We start from the raw sequence: 14,803 nt of genomic DNA, 5'->3' as shown, positions 1-14,803 counted from the left end.
GGAGCGCCGAGTTGGGATCCAGACCCCGCCGTCCGCTTACTCTCTTCTCTGGCCGTCAATAGGATTGCCGGCGTTAGCAAATAAAAATATAGGACGCCCAGTTAAATTCGAATTTCAGATAAACAATTTTATCTAATAAAATGGACCAAATATTGCAAGAACATACTCGTACGAAAAAAATTATTCACTGTTTACTGAAATTCGAATTTAACCGTGCGGTTCTGTGTTATCTCTGGCTTGGAGCACTAACTGCCCCTCTCTTGGGCTGCAAATATCCGGTCCTAAAACGGGCGATCTTTTGGTCCTCAAGTCCTCTTCGGAGCTGACACCGGGGAAGTCCCGATTTCAAGTCACTTTGCCCGGAGCTTCCGCGCAAAAAACCCGAAACCCAGCCGGGCGGGGGCGCAGAGCGGCCTCCTGACCCCGCCCCTGACGGGAGGCCCTGCCCACACCTCGCGAGAGCCGCGCGGCACCGGAAGACTCAAAGGCGGAAGTGGGACGCCGGAAGCGGCTGTTGCCATGGATCCTGAGGATGACTGGCTGGTGGAATCCTTGCGCTTGTAAGTTTGTGCGGCTGTGAGACGGGGACTGGGTCCGGAGCTGGCCCGGCGGGCGGGCGGGTGCGGGCGTAGACACGTTGGGGATCCTGGTGCAGGGTGGACCAGCTGTGGCCGCGGGGCTCGCCGCCGCGAAGGACTCCGCCTAGGCTTAGGCCCCCATCTAGGAAATGGCTCCTCCCTGCGTGCGCCAGTTGTGAGACCAGCGCTTATGGAGAAGTGCCCCGTTATTTTGCGCCAGCCCGAGTTCAGCTCTGAACACAGATATCACATTGATTCCTCACGTCAACCTTGGGAAATCTGGGTACTCTGGGAGGTCCACACATGAGGACCGAGGCTCAGGCCTCGGGGAACTGGCCTGGTCCCAGAAACAGGGAGTAAAATGCGAAGCAAACTTGGTCCCACGTCTGCCTGACTCCAGAGCTTGGGGTCACTGAAGCATGCGGCTGCATGGCTCATCTTGGAGTTCTTTGAGCTGCGAAGTGCTGTGCATCGTGTGATTTTATGTCCTTTCCTGCAGATACCAGGATTTCTATGCATTCGACCTCTCAGGAGCCACTCGAGTCCTTGAATGGATTGATGACAAAGGTAGTATACCTTCCTGGCCCTAAAGGGGAGGGAATCCCACTCCTGAGCTGGGTTTGAGGGGCGAAGCCTAGAGAGACCCAACCCAGTCTTCTGGGCGTCTGAGTTACTTGGAGCAATTTGATGCTCCATCAGCATTAATATTCCTCTTATTAAGATCTTTGGCCAGGCGTGGTGGTTCATGCCTGTAATCCCAGAACTTTGGGAGGTCAAGGCGGGCGTATCACCTGAGGTCAGGAGTTCGAGACCAGTCTGGCTGACACGGTGAAACCTCATCTCTACTGAAAAATACAAAAATTAGACGGGTGAGGTGGAGCACACCTGTGCACCACCAGCTACTGGGGAGGCTGAGGCAGGAAAATCACTTGAACCCAGGAGGTGGAAGTTGCAGTGAGCCCAGATCGCGCCACTGAATTCCAGCGTGGGCAGCAGAGTGAAACTCTGTCTGGAAAAAAAAAAAAATCTTCAGGTTGGGCACCTTAGGAGGCTGAGGCAGGTGGGTAGATTGCTTGACCCCAGGAGTTTGAGACCAGCCTGAGCAAGGAAACCCTGTCTCTACAAAAAATAACAAAAATTAGCATGGTGGCCCATGCCTATAATCCTAGTTACTCAGAGGCTGTGGTGGGAGGATCATTTGAGCCTGGGAGGTTGAGGCTGCAGTAAGCTGTGATCGGGTGATGGGACCACTGCACTACAGCCTGGCTGACACAGTGAGACCTCCTCTCAAAAAAACATCACCAGATACCCAGTTCCCTCATACAAGGCTGCACACTGAAGGAATTTATCCTTGCTTTGGGGAATTGGGTGGGAGTTTATGGACCTATCCGTGGTCTGAAATCTTTCTTTTTTTTTTTTTTTTTTTTTTTTGAGATGGAGTCTCTCTCTGTCACCTAGGCTGGAGTGTAACGGCCTGATTTCAGCTCACTGCAACCTGCGCCTCCTGGGCCCAAGGCTGGAGTGCAGTGGTGCCATCTCAGCTCAGTGCAACCTCCATCTCCTGGGTTCAAGCGATTCTCCTGCCTCAGCCTCCCAAGTAGCTGGAACTACAGGCGGGTGCCACCACGCCCAGCTAATTTTTGTATTTTTAGTAGAGATGGGGTTTCACCATGTTGACAGGATGGTCTCAATCTTCTGACCTCGTGATTCACCTACCTCGGCCTCCCAAAGTGCTGGGATTATGGGCGTGAGCCACCACGCACAGCCTGCAATCTAACAGTTTGTCACAGCTACCTCTGCTTCTTTTTCCAGGAGTCTTTGTTGCAGGCTATGAAAGCCTGAAAAAGAATGAAATTCTTCATCTGAAATTACCTCTCAGACTTTCTGTAAAGGAAAACCAGGTAACTTGAAATATAAATGCTGAACATATATGCTGACTTTTATTTATTAAACATTTGTGGAGCTCCTGTTACCTACCAGGTATTATCCTGGATACTGGAAAGAGAAAGAAAGAGAGCGCTAGCTAGGCCTACCCTGATAGTCTAATAGAGAGAGGCAAATACAGAGATAAATTCTGTAGAATGTCCCGTGGTTTACAGAGAGCTACTGGAGGAGGAGGAGGTCATTACACTTCATCAGAAATAGATTGAGGGAGTGATAAAGGCTATAGAGGGCAGTTGAACTGCTTAGAATGGTTCAAGTCACCTAGTGAATGTGTAGTATATAAGGAGTGAGGAGAATATAGTGAGGATGGAACCTCAGGGAACACATGTAAGGGAGGAGTACAGGAAGATGAACGCCCAAAGAATACTAAGAACAGCCTCTGAGGTAGGAGGAATCTCAGAAAAGTTCAGTGTTTCCGAAGCCAAGAGAAGAGAACATCTCAAGAATAAGAGTTAGTAGCTGTCTAGAGTTGGAATAGTCATTCAGATGAGGAGCTGAAGAGTTCATTCATAAGACTGGCAGTTGGGAAGCTCTTGGTGACCTCTGCTACAGGATTTTGCTGGTGGTGGTCAGGCCCAAAGACTAAAAATGAAGAGGAAGCCGAGTCAGGAAATGTGGGGCGGGAAGAAGCTAAAGCAGTAACTAGTCGGAAACACAGATCTGAGGGAAGGTTTCCTAAACACAGAGGCTTGAACAGAGTTACAGCTGTGGGAAAGAAACCCTTGAAAGGGGAGAGGGTGAAACTGCAGGAGTGAGGGAATATCACAGGGAACACGTTCCTGCTTCCAGAAATAGAAGGTGAGGATAGATCAGGAGTCCAGGGGATAGGATTAGTCAGAGGACAACGGAAGAGTGAGGCATACAGGCAGATGACCTCGAAGGGCCATGTGGGGGCCGGAATTTGAGTGTTTGCTCCTGATTTCCTTTTAGTTTGTTTTGAGACAAGGTCTTGCTCTATCACCCAGGCTGGAGTGCAGTGGTGCAATCCTGTCTCACTACAGCCTCAACCTCCCAGGCTCAAGTGATCCTCCCACCTCAGTCTCCAAAGTGGCTGGGACTACAGGCATGTGCCACCATGCTTGGCTAATTGTTAATTTTTTTGTAGAGATGAGGTCTCACTATGTTGGTCAGGCTGGTCTCAAACTCCTGGCTTCAAGTGATGCCTGCCTCAGCCTCCCAAAGTGCTGGGGTTACTGGCATGAGCCATCACTCTTGGCCCCAGATTTCTTAAATTCTTTTATTTTTTGAGATGGAATTTTGCTCTAGTTGCCCATGCTGGAGTGCAATGGCATGATCTTGGCTCACTGCAACCTCTGCCTCCTGGGTTCAAGCTATTCTCCTGCCTCAGCCTCCCAAGTAGCTGGGATAACAGGTGCCCACCACCACACCCAGCTATTAAATTTTTTTTTTTTTTTTTTTTCCTGAGACAGGGTCTTACTCTGTCACCTAGGCTGGAGTGTAATGGCGTGATCTCAGCTCACTGCAACCTCCGCCTCCTGGGCTCAAGGCGTCCTCTGGCCTCAGCCTCCCGAGTTGGAATCACAGGCATGTGCCACCATACCTGGCCAATTTTTATATTTTTGGTAGAGAAAGGGTCTCATCATGTTACCAAGGCTGGTCTCGAACTCCTGAGCTCAAGCAATCCTCCTGCCTCCCAAAGTGCTGGGACTGCAGGTGTTAACTACTGCACCTGGCCTTTAAAAAACAAAAAAAAATCTTTAACAAAATAAGAAAGAATCCAGGTGAGGTGACTCATGCCTGTAATCCCAGCACTTTGGGAGTGGGAGACTGAGGTGGGCAGATCACTTGAGGCCAAGTCAAGACCAGCCTGGCCAACATGGTGAAACCTCATCTCTACTAAAAATAAAACTAGCCGGGTGTGGTGGTGCACACCTGTAATCCCAGCTACTCAGGAGTGGCTGAGACACCAGAGAATCCCTTAAACCCAGGTGGCAGAGGTTGCAGTGAACTTGAGATGGTGCCATTGCACTCTGGCCTAGGTGACAGAGTGACACTCTGTCTTAAAAAAATAAATTATCTTAGGGCATCACCATGTTAGGAGTTGAGTCGAACTGTTTAGAATAGAGGAGGCTAGGCCCGGGTGTGGTGGCTCATGCCTGTAATAATCCCAGCACTTTGGGAGGCTGAGGCAGGTGGATCACAAAGTCAGGAGTTCAAGACCAGCCTGGCTTGGCCAAGATGGTGAAACCTTGTCTCTACTAAAAATAAAAAAAATTAGCCAGGCATGGTTGGGGGCACCTGTAATCCCAGCTACTTGGGAGGCTGATGCGGAGAATTACATCAACCTCGGAGGCGAAGGTTGCAGTGAGCTGACATCGCACCACCGTACTCTAGCCTGGACGACAGGGTGAGACTCCATCTCAGAGAAAAAAAAAAATAGAGGAGGCTAAGAGGCTAGACAAGGACATAGAAAAACATCATTCAGCCCAGGAGAGGCTAGATCCCATATTCCTAGTGTACTTCCCAAACATACTGAATTAGAATCTGAAGAGGGCCAGGCATGGTGGCTCACACCTGTAATCCCAGTACTTGGGAGGTCGAGGTGGGCAGATCACCTGAGGTCCGGAATTCGAGACCAGCCTGGCCAACGTGGTGAAACCCTACCTCTACTAAAAACACAAAAATTAGCCGGGCATGGTGATGGGCACCTGTAATCCCAGCTACTCAGGAGGCTGAGGCAGGCGAATCGCTTGAACCTGGGAGGAGGATGTTGCAGTGAGCTGAGATCCTGCCACTGCACTCCAACCTAGGCGACAGAGCAAAACTCCATCTCAAAAAAAAAGGGGGAAAAAATATCTGAAGAGGGAAAGCTCCGGAAAAAATGCCAAGTTTGTAGGTGGACATGGTGGCTCACACCTGTAATCCCAGCACTTTTTGAAGCTGAGGCAGGCAGATTGCTTGAGCCTGGGAGTTCAAGACCAGCCTGGACAACATGGCAAGCCCATCTCTTCAAAAAATTTAAAAAGTTTAAAAAGGCTGGGCATGGTGGCTGAGGCCTGTAATCCCAGCACTTTGGGAGGCTGAGGCAGGCAGATCACCTGAGGATGGGCATTCGAGTCCAGCCTGGGCAACATGGCGAAACCCCATCTCTACTAAAAATACACAAATTAAGCTGGGTGTGGTGGTGCACAGCTGTAGTCCCCAGTTACGCCAGAGGCTGAGGCAGGAGAATAGCTTTAACGCAGGAGATGCAGGTTACGGTGAGCTAAGATCACACCACTGCCCTCCAGCTTGGGCTACAGAATGAGACTTTCTGTCTCAAAAAAAAAGGTTAAAAAAAAAAAGCCAAATTTGTACTCGTTAACAACTCAGAGGCTGCAGAAGCTACAGGGTAGCACCTAGTGTTCTTCATCTTTCCCATCTCCACTCAGGCTTGAGCTGGGGGCTCGCCCTGATCTGAGAACTGATTTCCCTCCCCGCTCACCACCAGCTTTTCCTTGTTTCTTCTATGGCCGCCTCCGGTTCCTTACATAGAGATAGTAGAATCTAGTGGCTAACAGTATGGACTTGGGTTAGACAGACGTTGGTTTAAATTCACTACTTAATCCCTGTATGACCTTAGAAAAGTGGCTGAAGCCCCTTGTGCCTTAGTTTTGTCATTTGTAGAACAGTGATAGGTGGTTGTGAGAATTAAATATGATAACCCCCAAGCACTGTGCCCAACACAGTGAGCACTGATGAGTTGTAATTGTGACATTTTTACTGCTAGAGGAACCCACCTGGTTTCCGGTGGGAGGGTGGAGGGACAAATGGGAATGTGTTCGTTGCTTTCTTTGATAAAGCTGTTAAGCCTCCCCGGCTTTTCTAGGAAGGCCTGGACTATAATGCTTTTGCTATAGTAAAAGGGGCCAGTGAAAGGCTAGGAGAAGGGTTTTGGATGTGCAGAGGAAAAAGGAAGCTGATGTGTAGGCAGCTGAGACCAACATTGCCAGATACCAGCACACCGATGCCCGATCACCAGCTGAGCGGCGTCCGTGGCCTCCTGCCAGGCTGGGAGCTGGCTCTCTCTGATTGGCTTCTCCTTTGTATTTTAGGGCTTATTCCCAGAAAGAGATTTCAGAGTGCGCCATGGAGGATTTTCAGACAGGTCTATCTTTGATCTGAAGCACGTCCCACATACCAGGTATGGTCAGTTCTGTGATCCAGACAGTCCATACAGGACGGGACGGCTCAAATGCCTGGGGGTATTACACCTCCTCATCACCACTCCCACTCCCTCAGCACACGGGCACATGTGAGCGCAGAAGTGCGTGCATACAGATTTAGAATACAAAGAAATCACTGACGTGGCTTTAGTCCCCCACAGCCCTTTGGTGGAAGTAACAGGTCTACCGGAGTTGCTCCAGGGAATAGATACGGGACAGAAGGATGCTATTGTGTTGCTCTTGGGTGGTAACTGCTCAACTGGGAGAGGCCAGGAGTCTCGCTCAGTTTGTGTGTTTGGCCCCATAATGGTGTCCTCTCCAGGTGACCATCAGGACACCTGGAAGCTTGGGCTCAGTCTCCCTAAAGTGGATTGAGCCTGCCCCTTATCTGTGAAGTGAGAGTGGTTGGCCTTGATGATCTTGCAGTCACATTTCCTGAAATGGGAGGTGAAGTCCCAAGCTGAGTGGGCTGGAGAGGGGAAGGGGCTTGTGTGGATAAGCTCCCCATGGTCTGGACTGATTTTATGTCTATTCTGAATAGATTGCTGGTGACCAGTGGCCTTCCAGGTTGTTATCTACAGGTGTGGCAGGTTGCAGAGGACAGTGGTGAGTGAATTTGACTTGATGGGGTTTGGGGTTCCAGGAAAGTGTGACTCATACACCCCTGTTCCCTAATCATGCTGGGTGTGGTCTCATGCCTATAATCCCAGCACTTTGGGAGGCTGCAGTGAGTAGATCACCTGAGTTCAGGAGTTCGAGGCCAGCCTGGCCAACATGGTAAAACCTGTCTCTACTAAAAATACAAAAAATTATCTGTGCGTGGTGGCGGGCGCCTGTAATCCCAGCTACTAGGGAGGCTGAGGCAGGAGAATCACTTGAACCCAGGCGGTAGAGGTTGCAGTGAGCAGAGATTGCACCACTGCACTCCAGCCTGGGCAACAAGAGCAAAAAGAAGTAGGCTCACAGCCAGGTCAGAATTAAAATGCAGTATCTACTTTAATGCAGACAGAGTGAATTAGCAACCACAGCATGGCATCCAAGCCCCAAATGGAGCTTCCTGTATCCTGCTCCTGGAATTGGGTTCACCCATAGAACCATTCTCCCTAGGCAGGGGCAGGGGCAAGGGCAGAGCTAAGGCCACTCAGGTGAGCTCACCTCCTTGGTCACCTCTTTGCAGGCATGCCAGTCCCCAGGAAGGAAAACAGTGAGTGAGCAAGAGGCTAGGCTGGCAAGTCCCCTACTCAGAGAATCACTCTGCTGCCAATGGGAGAGGAGAGTGTAGCAGACAGTGTTCACCCTGTCCCTTCCGGGAGTGGAGGGAAGATCCCCCCCCCCCCCCGGGGAATAGTGTTCCCTCCAGCAGTGGGTCTGTGGGTCCCCTGTCAGGCAGACACCAGAACGTGCAGCCCTCTAGCTTAATCCAGCCCCTTCTGTCCCTCCTTCAGTTAGGGCTTCCTTGGCCAGCATAGAAGTGAGTCTCAGAGGCACAGGCAGCTGCTCTTGGAGCTGCCCTTTTGGTTATGTGACCCTCTGTCCCCAGTCCCCATGCTGCCTGCCCAGCAGCTGTTGGCTTCCCCCCAGGCTTCACTACCACAGAGGGGCAGTTCTTGTGCTCATTTGTTCTCTGTGGTCACTGTGGGCTTTCCTGGTTGTTTTCTTTGTCACTTGTCCTGTGCTGTAGTTGTGGGGTTTTTTTTCCATAATTTTATTGAGGTATGTTTTACATATCACATAATTCACCCATTTCCAAAAAAAAAAAAGCATACAATTCAGTGACCTTTTTAGTAAATTTAACAAGTTGTGCCGGCATCACTACAGATCAGTTTTCCAACCTTTTCCTCACCCCGGTGAGATCCATTGTGCCATTTACTGTTCATCCCATTCCCACACCCTGCCCCAGGCCACCACTAATCTGCTTCCTGTCTCTGGAACAGATTTGCCTTCTCCGGACATGTCGTATCACTGGCATCATACATACATGTCTTTGTGTCTGGCTCTTTGAACTTAGCGTAGCACTTCTGTAGTCTGTTCATGTCATAGCGTGAGGTTGCAGTTTGTTCCTGTTTATGACTGGATAGTATTCCATTGTGTGTGTGTGAAAGCACCTTTGTCCGTCCATTCACTAGTTGGTGGATCCAGTTTTTGGCTATTACAAATAATGCTGGTAAGAACATTAATGCAGAAGTCTTTGTGTGGACAAATGGTTTCATTCATTTTGGCTAGACAACCAGAAATGGAATTGCTGGGTGTTGTTTTATTTATTTAGAGATGGAGTTTCACTCTTGTTGCCCAGGGTAGAGTGCAATGGCACGATCTCAGCTCACTGCAACCTCCATCTCCCCAGTTCAGGTGATTCTCCCGCCTCAGCCTCCCAAGTAGCTGGGGTTACAATCACCCGCCATCATGCCTGGCTATTTTTTTTTTTAATTTTTGTAAAGACAGGGTTTTACACCATGTTAGCCAGGCTGGTCTTGAACTCCTGACCTCAGATGATCCGCCTGCCTCAGCCTCCCAAAATGCTGGGATTACAGGCTTGAGTCACTGCGCCCAGCATTGCTGAGTCTTAAGGTAAATTTAGGTTTTAATTTTGGGGGACACTTTTATACTTTTCCAAAATAGATTTTTTTAAACTTCATTTTATTTAATTTATTTTACTTTATGATGGAGTCTCACTGAGTACAGTGGCTAAATCTTGGCTCACTGCAATCTCCGCCTCCCAGCTTCAAGTGATACTCCTGCCTTAGCCTCCCAGGTAGCTGGGATTAACAGGCACACACCACCACACTCAGCTAATTTTTGTATTTTTAGTAGCGACGGGGTTTCACCTTGTTGGCCAGGATGGTCTTGATCTGACCTTGTGATCTGCCTGCCTCAGCCTCCGAAAGTGTTGGGATTTCAGGCAGAGCCACTGCGCTCAGCAAAAAATTGTTTATGTTCCCACCAGCAGGGTATAAGGGTTCCCATTTTTCCATGTCCTCACCAACATTTATTATCTGTCTTTTTGAAATAAGGCCATTTTAATAGATGTGTAATTATCTATTATTGAGGCTTTCATTTGCATTTCCCTAATGATTAAGAATGTTGAGGCCAGCATGGTGGCACACGACTGTAATCCCAGCGCTTCGGGAGGCTGAAGTGGGCAGATCACCTGAGGTCAGAAGTTTGAGACCATCCTGGCCAATATGGTGAAACCATGTCTCTACCAAAAATACAAAAATTAGCTGGGCATGGTGGTACACACCTGTAGTCTCAGCTACTCAGGAGGCTGAGGCAGGGGAATCGCTTGAACCTGGGAGGCAGAAGTTGTAGCGAGCCAAGAACATGCCACTGCACTCCAGCCTGGCAACAACGAGACTCCGTCTCAAAAAAAAAAAAAAAAGGCCATGTAAAGTGGCTCACGCCTGTAATCCCAACACTTTGGGAGGCTGAGGCAGGTGGGCCATCTGAAGTCAGGCGTTTAAGCCCAGTCTGGGCAACATGGTGAAACCCAACTCCACTAAAAATGCCAAAAAAATTATCTGGGCATCAGGATGCACATCTGTAATTCCAGCTACTTGAGAGGCAGAGGCTACAGTGAGCCAACATTGTGCCACTGCACTCCAGCCTGGGCGACAGAGCAAGACTCTGTCTCAAACAAAAGAACTAAAACTTGACTCAAAGCCAAGGATGTTGTTCCATTCAGTGTCAAAAAGATGTGGACTTTCTTGCCCAACTTACATTTGAAGACAGTGGCATCTGTGATGTGACCTGTACTTGCTAGGCTTCAGCAAGTCACTTGAGGTTATGGAACACGTTTTTGAAGAAATAACACCAGTTCATGAATTCCGTACCTGTTACTTGTCACTGAAGGTGTAAATGATATCAGCAGCATGTTCTTTCCTTTTCTTTGCTTCTACCTGTTCACCGCAGAACTATAAAAAGCCAGAACTGTTTTTTGGGTTTTGAGATGGCATTAGCTTCCATTAGCAAAAAACAGTTTATAAGACAAATAATAAAGAAATTGAAATGTTTCTTATGGTTTCAAAAATGTAAACATAAGCCAGAGTGGTTACGTCTCAACATCACCTCTTGCCAACTGGCAGCTCCTCTTCTTCCTTGACCTTCTCAATGTATAGCGGAAGACAGCTGGCTGGCCTGTCGTGTTTCAAACCTTCATTAAAGTTGTTGATTTTGGCCTCTTTTCCTTTTCTCCCAGATGTCATTAAAGCCGTCAACACCATTGCTGTGCATGAGAAAGAGGAGAGTCTCTGGCCTAGGGTGGCTGTCTTCTCCTCCATGGCACCTGGAGTCCTCCATGGGGCAAGGCTCCGCAGTCTACAGGTCACGGATCTGGAGTCTGAGAAAACCACGTACACCACAGGTACTACAGTATTTCACCCCCTGCTGGCTGCTGCAGCCAGCATTGCCCCTCAGCCCAACTCAGCCACTGTGGAAACTGAGTTCAACCCTCTGTGCCAGGTGTTGGGGAAGCACGGTGAATAAGAGGTGAGCCCTGGCCTCAAAGGGCTCCCATGCTGGGGCAGGATTAGGCAGTCCCAGGGACCAGCACCCAACCAGCTGAGCAGACAATGGTGAGATGAGTGGGAAGGGAGATGTGATTTATTTTGCCTGGGACTGGTGGGAAGGGACTTGCGACCAGCCAGCCCTGCCAAATCACCAGACCCATCTGCCTCTAGCCACTTGCCTCCTTTGCTCTTGGTCTTCTAGATGTCAGTGACAGTGAGGAGCTGAGTAGCCTGCAGGTCCTAGATGCAGACACCTTTGCCTTCTGCTGTGCTTCGGGCCGGCTAGGGCTTGTTGACACCCGCCAGAAGTGGGCACCGCTGGAGAATCGCAGCACTGGGCCTGGTTCTGGAGAGAGATGGTGTGCCGAAGTTGGGAACAAGGGCCAGGGCCCTGGGCCCAGCATTGCCAGCCTTGGCTCGGATGGGCGGCTCTGTCTACTTGACCCCCGGAATCTCTGCCATCCTGTGAGCTCAGTCCAGTGCCCGGTATCCATACCCAGCCCTGACCCAGAGCTGCTGCGAGTGACTTGGGCCCCAGGACTTAAGAACTGCTTGGCCATCTCAGGTACTGCTGAGCAGGATTTCGTGTCTATTATCTGATCTCTTTCTTCCAGGGGACTGTAAGGTGCTCAGGAAGGAGCCTGCAGCACCATGATAAACCTGGCTCCAGAAGTCAAAGTTGCTGACAGAGAAACTGTAAATTAACTCTCCAGGTTCTTCAGTGGCAGGCCTTTCTCCACCCTGCCTACTAACTTCTACATGCTGGCAGCAGGCCTTTTCCTAGCCTAGCAGGAATTCAGGTCTCAGGAGGGGCCTGCAGCTAATAAGACACTGGGACAGCCATGGGCTATGTCAGAAGGGACAGGACCTCAAGGGTACTTCTCAGTCTACCTGCCTTTTGAAATGTGGCAAGCCAGCTAGGTCAGCAGACTCCTGGGTCTAGTCTGGTGGCATGTAGTTGCTTGGGGGTACTTAATGTGGGTATCTAAAAGCCAACAGGAAGGATCCGTCGTGGTGGGTGGGGGTTAAAAAAAGTCAAGAGGGCCGGACGCGGTGGCTCACGCCTGTAATCCCAGCACTTTGGGAGGCCGAGGCGGGTGGATCACGAGCGAGAGATAGAGACCATCCTGGTCAACATGGTGAAACCCCGTCTCTACTAAAAATACAAAAAATCAGCTGGGCATGGTGGCGCATGCCTGTAATCCCAGCTACTCAGGAGGCTGAGGCAGGAGAATTGCCTGAACCCAGGAGGTGGAGGTTGCGGTGAGCCGAGATCGCGCCATTGCACTCCAGCCTGGGCAACAAGAGTGAAACTCCGTCTCAAAAAAAAAAAAAAAAGTCAAGAGAATAAGAAAGGATGATTGGAAATGCCAGGATCCAGAAAGAACAGAAGAGCCAAGCTCAGGTAGAGGAGTGGGCTCTTCAGTAACAGGAAGATGGCAGGATGGGATGAGGGTGTGTGCAGCTAGGTCATGCAGGGACAGGAGACTATTCCTCTCCAAAGGCTTCTGTTACCCTATCAAGTCGGAGACAAGGCCATCTGCTGAGAGGGACCCAGAGGTAGAAAAGACTGCAATCTGGGGCAACTTGAAAAGGTTTGAAGAAGTCTCTTAAGCCTCAGTTTCTTGGGGAAAATAAGAGTATCTATGTTATACAGTTCTGAGGATTAAAAGAGGTAATAGTTGTCCAGAATTAGCCTTTGAGCCTCGAGAGTAACAGGTATACAACAGATGCTCATAGTTACATGCCACAGGGAGTCATCAGCTGCCAGCACTGAGGGCAGGTGCCACTTGCCTGTGGTTAGCCTTTACGTGCCTTGATTCCTCAACCAATAGCCTGTTTGGTACCATCAAATAAATTATAACAAGTATTTTAGGAGCTGGGTGCAGTGGCTGACACCTGTAATCCCAGCACTTTGGGAGGCTGAGGTGGGAGGATCACTTGAGGCCAGGAGTTGAGCCCAGTCCAGACACGGCAAAACCCCATTTGGATAAAGAAAGAAAGAAAAAAATATTTTAAAATAAAAGTATTTTAGGGATTCATGGTCAAACCTCTCTTTTCTGTATTCTCAGGTTTTGATGGCACAGTCCAGGTCTATGACACCACATCTTGGGATGGAACAGGGAGCCAAGTAGAACCTCTCTTTACTCACAGAGGTCACATCTTCCTCGAAGGAGGCAGGATGGACCCTGCTCCTGTGGTCACCACCCACACCTGGCACCCGTGCAGACCAAGGACTTTGTTATCAGCAACAAATGATGCTTCTCTGCATGTCTGGGACTGGGTGGACCTTCGTACCTCTTGCTGACACCAGCATCTTTCCATCCAGGCCTCTAGAAAGGGGAGGAGCTGCTGTAGTAGCACCACTACTGATGGAGGACTCAAGTGACCGCCAGTCCCTGTTACCAGCTGTGTGGCCTTGGGCAAGTCAACCAGCATCGTTTAGCCTCAGTTTTCTTAGCTGCAAAATGAGGACAGTAAGAACCACCTTGCAGTGTTATTGTGAAGGTTGGAAGAAAGGCATGGCATAATAAATTCTTATTTGGTAGCTACTGTTAGTTCTGGGAGTATAAAATGGCAGTGTTTGTCCCTGTCTTCTTCACAGTATCATAGGGAGAATCGGAAGAGCTAACAAATATAAACATTCTTTGTGAACTTTTTTACAGAAGAAAAAATGTATAGGGGTCAATAAACAATAAAAAATCCCAGCCCTAGTAGCAATTAAGGAAATAGCAATTAAAACAAGATTTCTGCTCCTCTTGAGTGGTTCTCATGGGGACACAGGTGTACTTTCCCACACCTGCCCCCCCCCAGGTGATTAATTCAAGGGACATTTGCTTTTGGTGGCCCCACAAACATTTCCTATTAAGGGCCCATAGTGAATATTAAAGTGTGCCGGAGATGGTGGCTCATGCCTGTAATCCCAGCACTTTTTGGGAGGCTGAGGTGGGCAGATTGCTTGAACTCAGGAGTTGGAGACCAGCCTGGACAACACAGCAAGATCCCATCTCATTAAAAAAAATTTGGCTGGGCATGGTAGCTCATACCTGTAATCCCAGTGATGTAGGCAGCCAAGACAGGTGGATGACTTGAGTCCAGGAGTTCGAGACCAGCCTGGGCAACATGACGAAACCCTATCTGTAATGAAAATACAAAAATTAGCTGGGTGTGGTGGTGTAGCCTGTAGTCCCAGCTACTCAGGAGACTGAGGGGAGGCTGCCTGAGCCTGGCAGGTGGAGTTTGAGCTGTGATCATGCCACTGTACTCCAGCCTGGGCAGCAGAGTGAGACCCTGTCACATACACACACACACAAACACACAAAATAGATGATCAGATTAAACATGTATTAAGCCCATGTGCAACACAAGCTACATGTTAGAAATACATAAATGAGAGGCTTCATAAGGTGGTTGACGATAATTCTTAAAAAAAGAATGTCATGAATAATGGCAACAACATACAAAGTCCACAGCCCATCAGTGACTTTTGACAGATACTTGGGTAAGTTAAAAAAAGGCCGGGCGCGGTGGCTCAAGCCTGTAATCCCAGCACTTTGGGAGGCCGAGGCGGGTGGATCACGAGGTCAAGAGATCGAGACCATCCTGGTCA

General features: G+C 49.3%; 2 protein-coding genes across 3 annotated transcripts in view; one reads left to right on the top strand and one right to left on the bottom strand.

Moving 5' to 3' along the window:
* Positions 1-456: 456 nt before the first annotated feature.
* WDR73 (WD repeat domain 73) lies at positions 457-13,853 on the top strand. Its single transcript, XM_017502282.2, has 8 exons — positions 457-560; positions 1,078-1,145; positions 2,391-2,479; positions 6,578-6,666; positions 7,230-7,294; positions 10,884-11,048; positions 11,396-11,758; positions 13,266-13,853. The coding sequence occupies exons 1-8, from the start codon at positions 520-522 to the stop codon at positions 13,499-13,501; spliced, it is 1,116 nt and encodes a 371-aa protein (XP_017357771.1). The 5' UTR covers positions 457-519; the 3' UTR covers positions 13,502-13,853.
* A 419-nt stretch (positions 13,854-14,272) lies between these two features.
* The window catches only part of ZSCAN2 (zinc finger and SCAN domain containing 2), a 48,753-nt gene continuing 48,222 nt past the window's right edge, over positions 14,273-14,803 (bottom strand). For both annotated transcript variants that reach the window (XR_001817523.2, XR_005196018.1), the window contains one exon: positions 14,273-14,331. The gene's annotated coding sequence lies outside the window, so the exon portion shown is untranslated. The remainder of the gene's footprint in view (positions 14,332-14,803) is intronic.

Source organism: Cebus imitator, unplaced genomic scaffold (assembly GCF_001604975.1).
Source record: "Cebus imitator isolate Cc_AM_T3 unplaced genomic scaffold, Cebus_imitator-1.0 Scaffold295, whole genome shotgun sequence".
NCBI classification, from domain to species: Eukaryota; Metazoa; Chordata; class Mammalia; order Primates; family Cebidae; genus Cebus; species Cebus imitator.
This window is presented reverse-complemented; position numbering and strand designations above follow the sequence as displayed.

Bases quoted from the DNA above. Each gene is read 5' to 3' on its own strand.
- WDR73 (XM_017502282.2), top strand. From the start codon at position 520: ATGGATCCTGAGGATGACTGGCTGGTGGAATCCTTGCGCTT. The intron at 2,480-6,577 runs GTAACTTGAAAT...TTTGTATTTTAG, and splicing joins TTTCTGTAAAGGAAAACCAG to GGCTTATTCCCAGAAAGAGA. The intron at 6,667-7,229 runs GTATGGTCAGTT...TATTCTGAATAG, and splicing joins AAGCACGTCCCACATACCAG to ATTGCTGGTGACCAGTGGCC.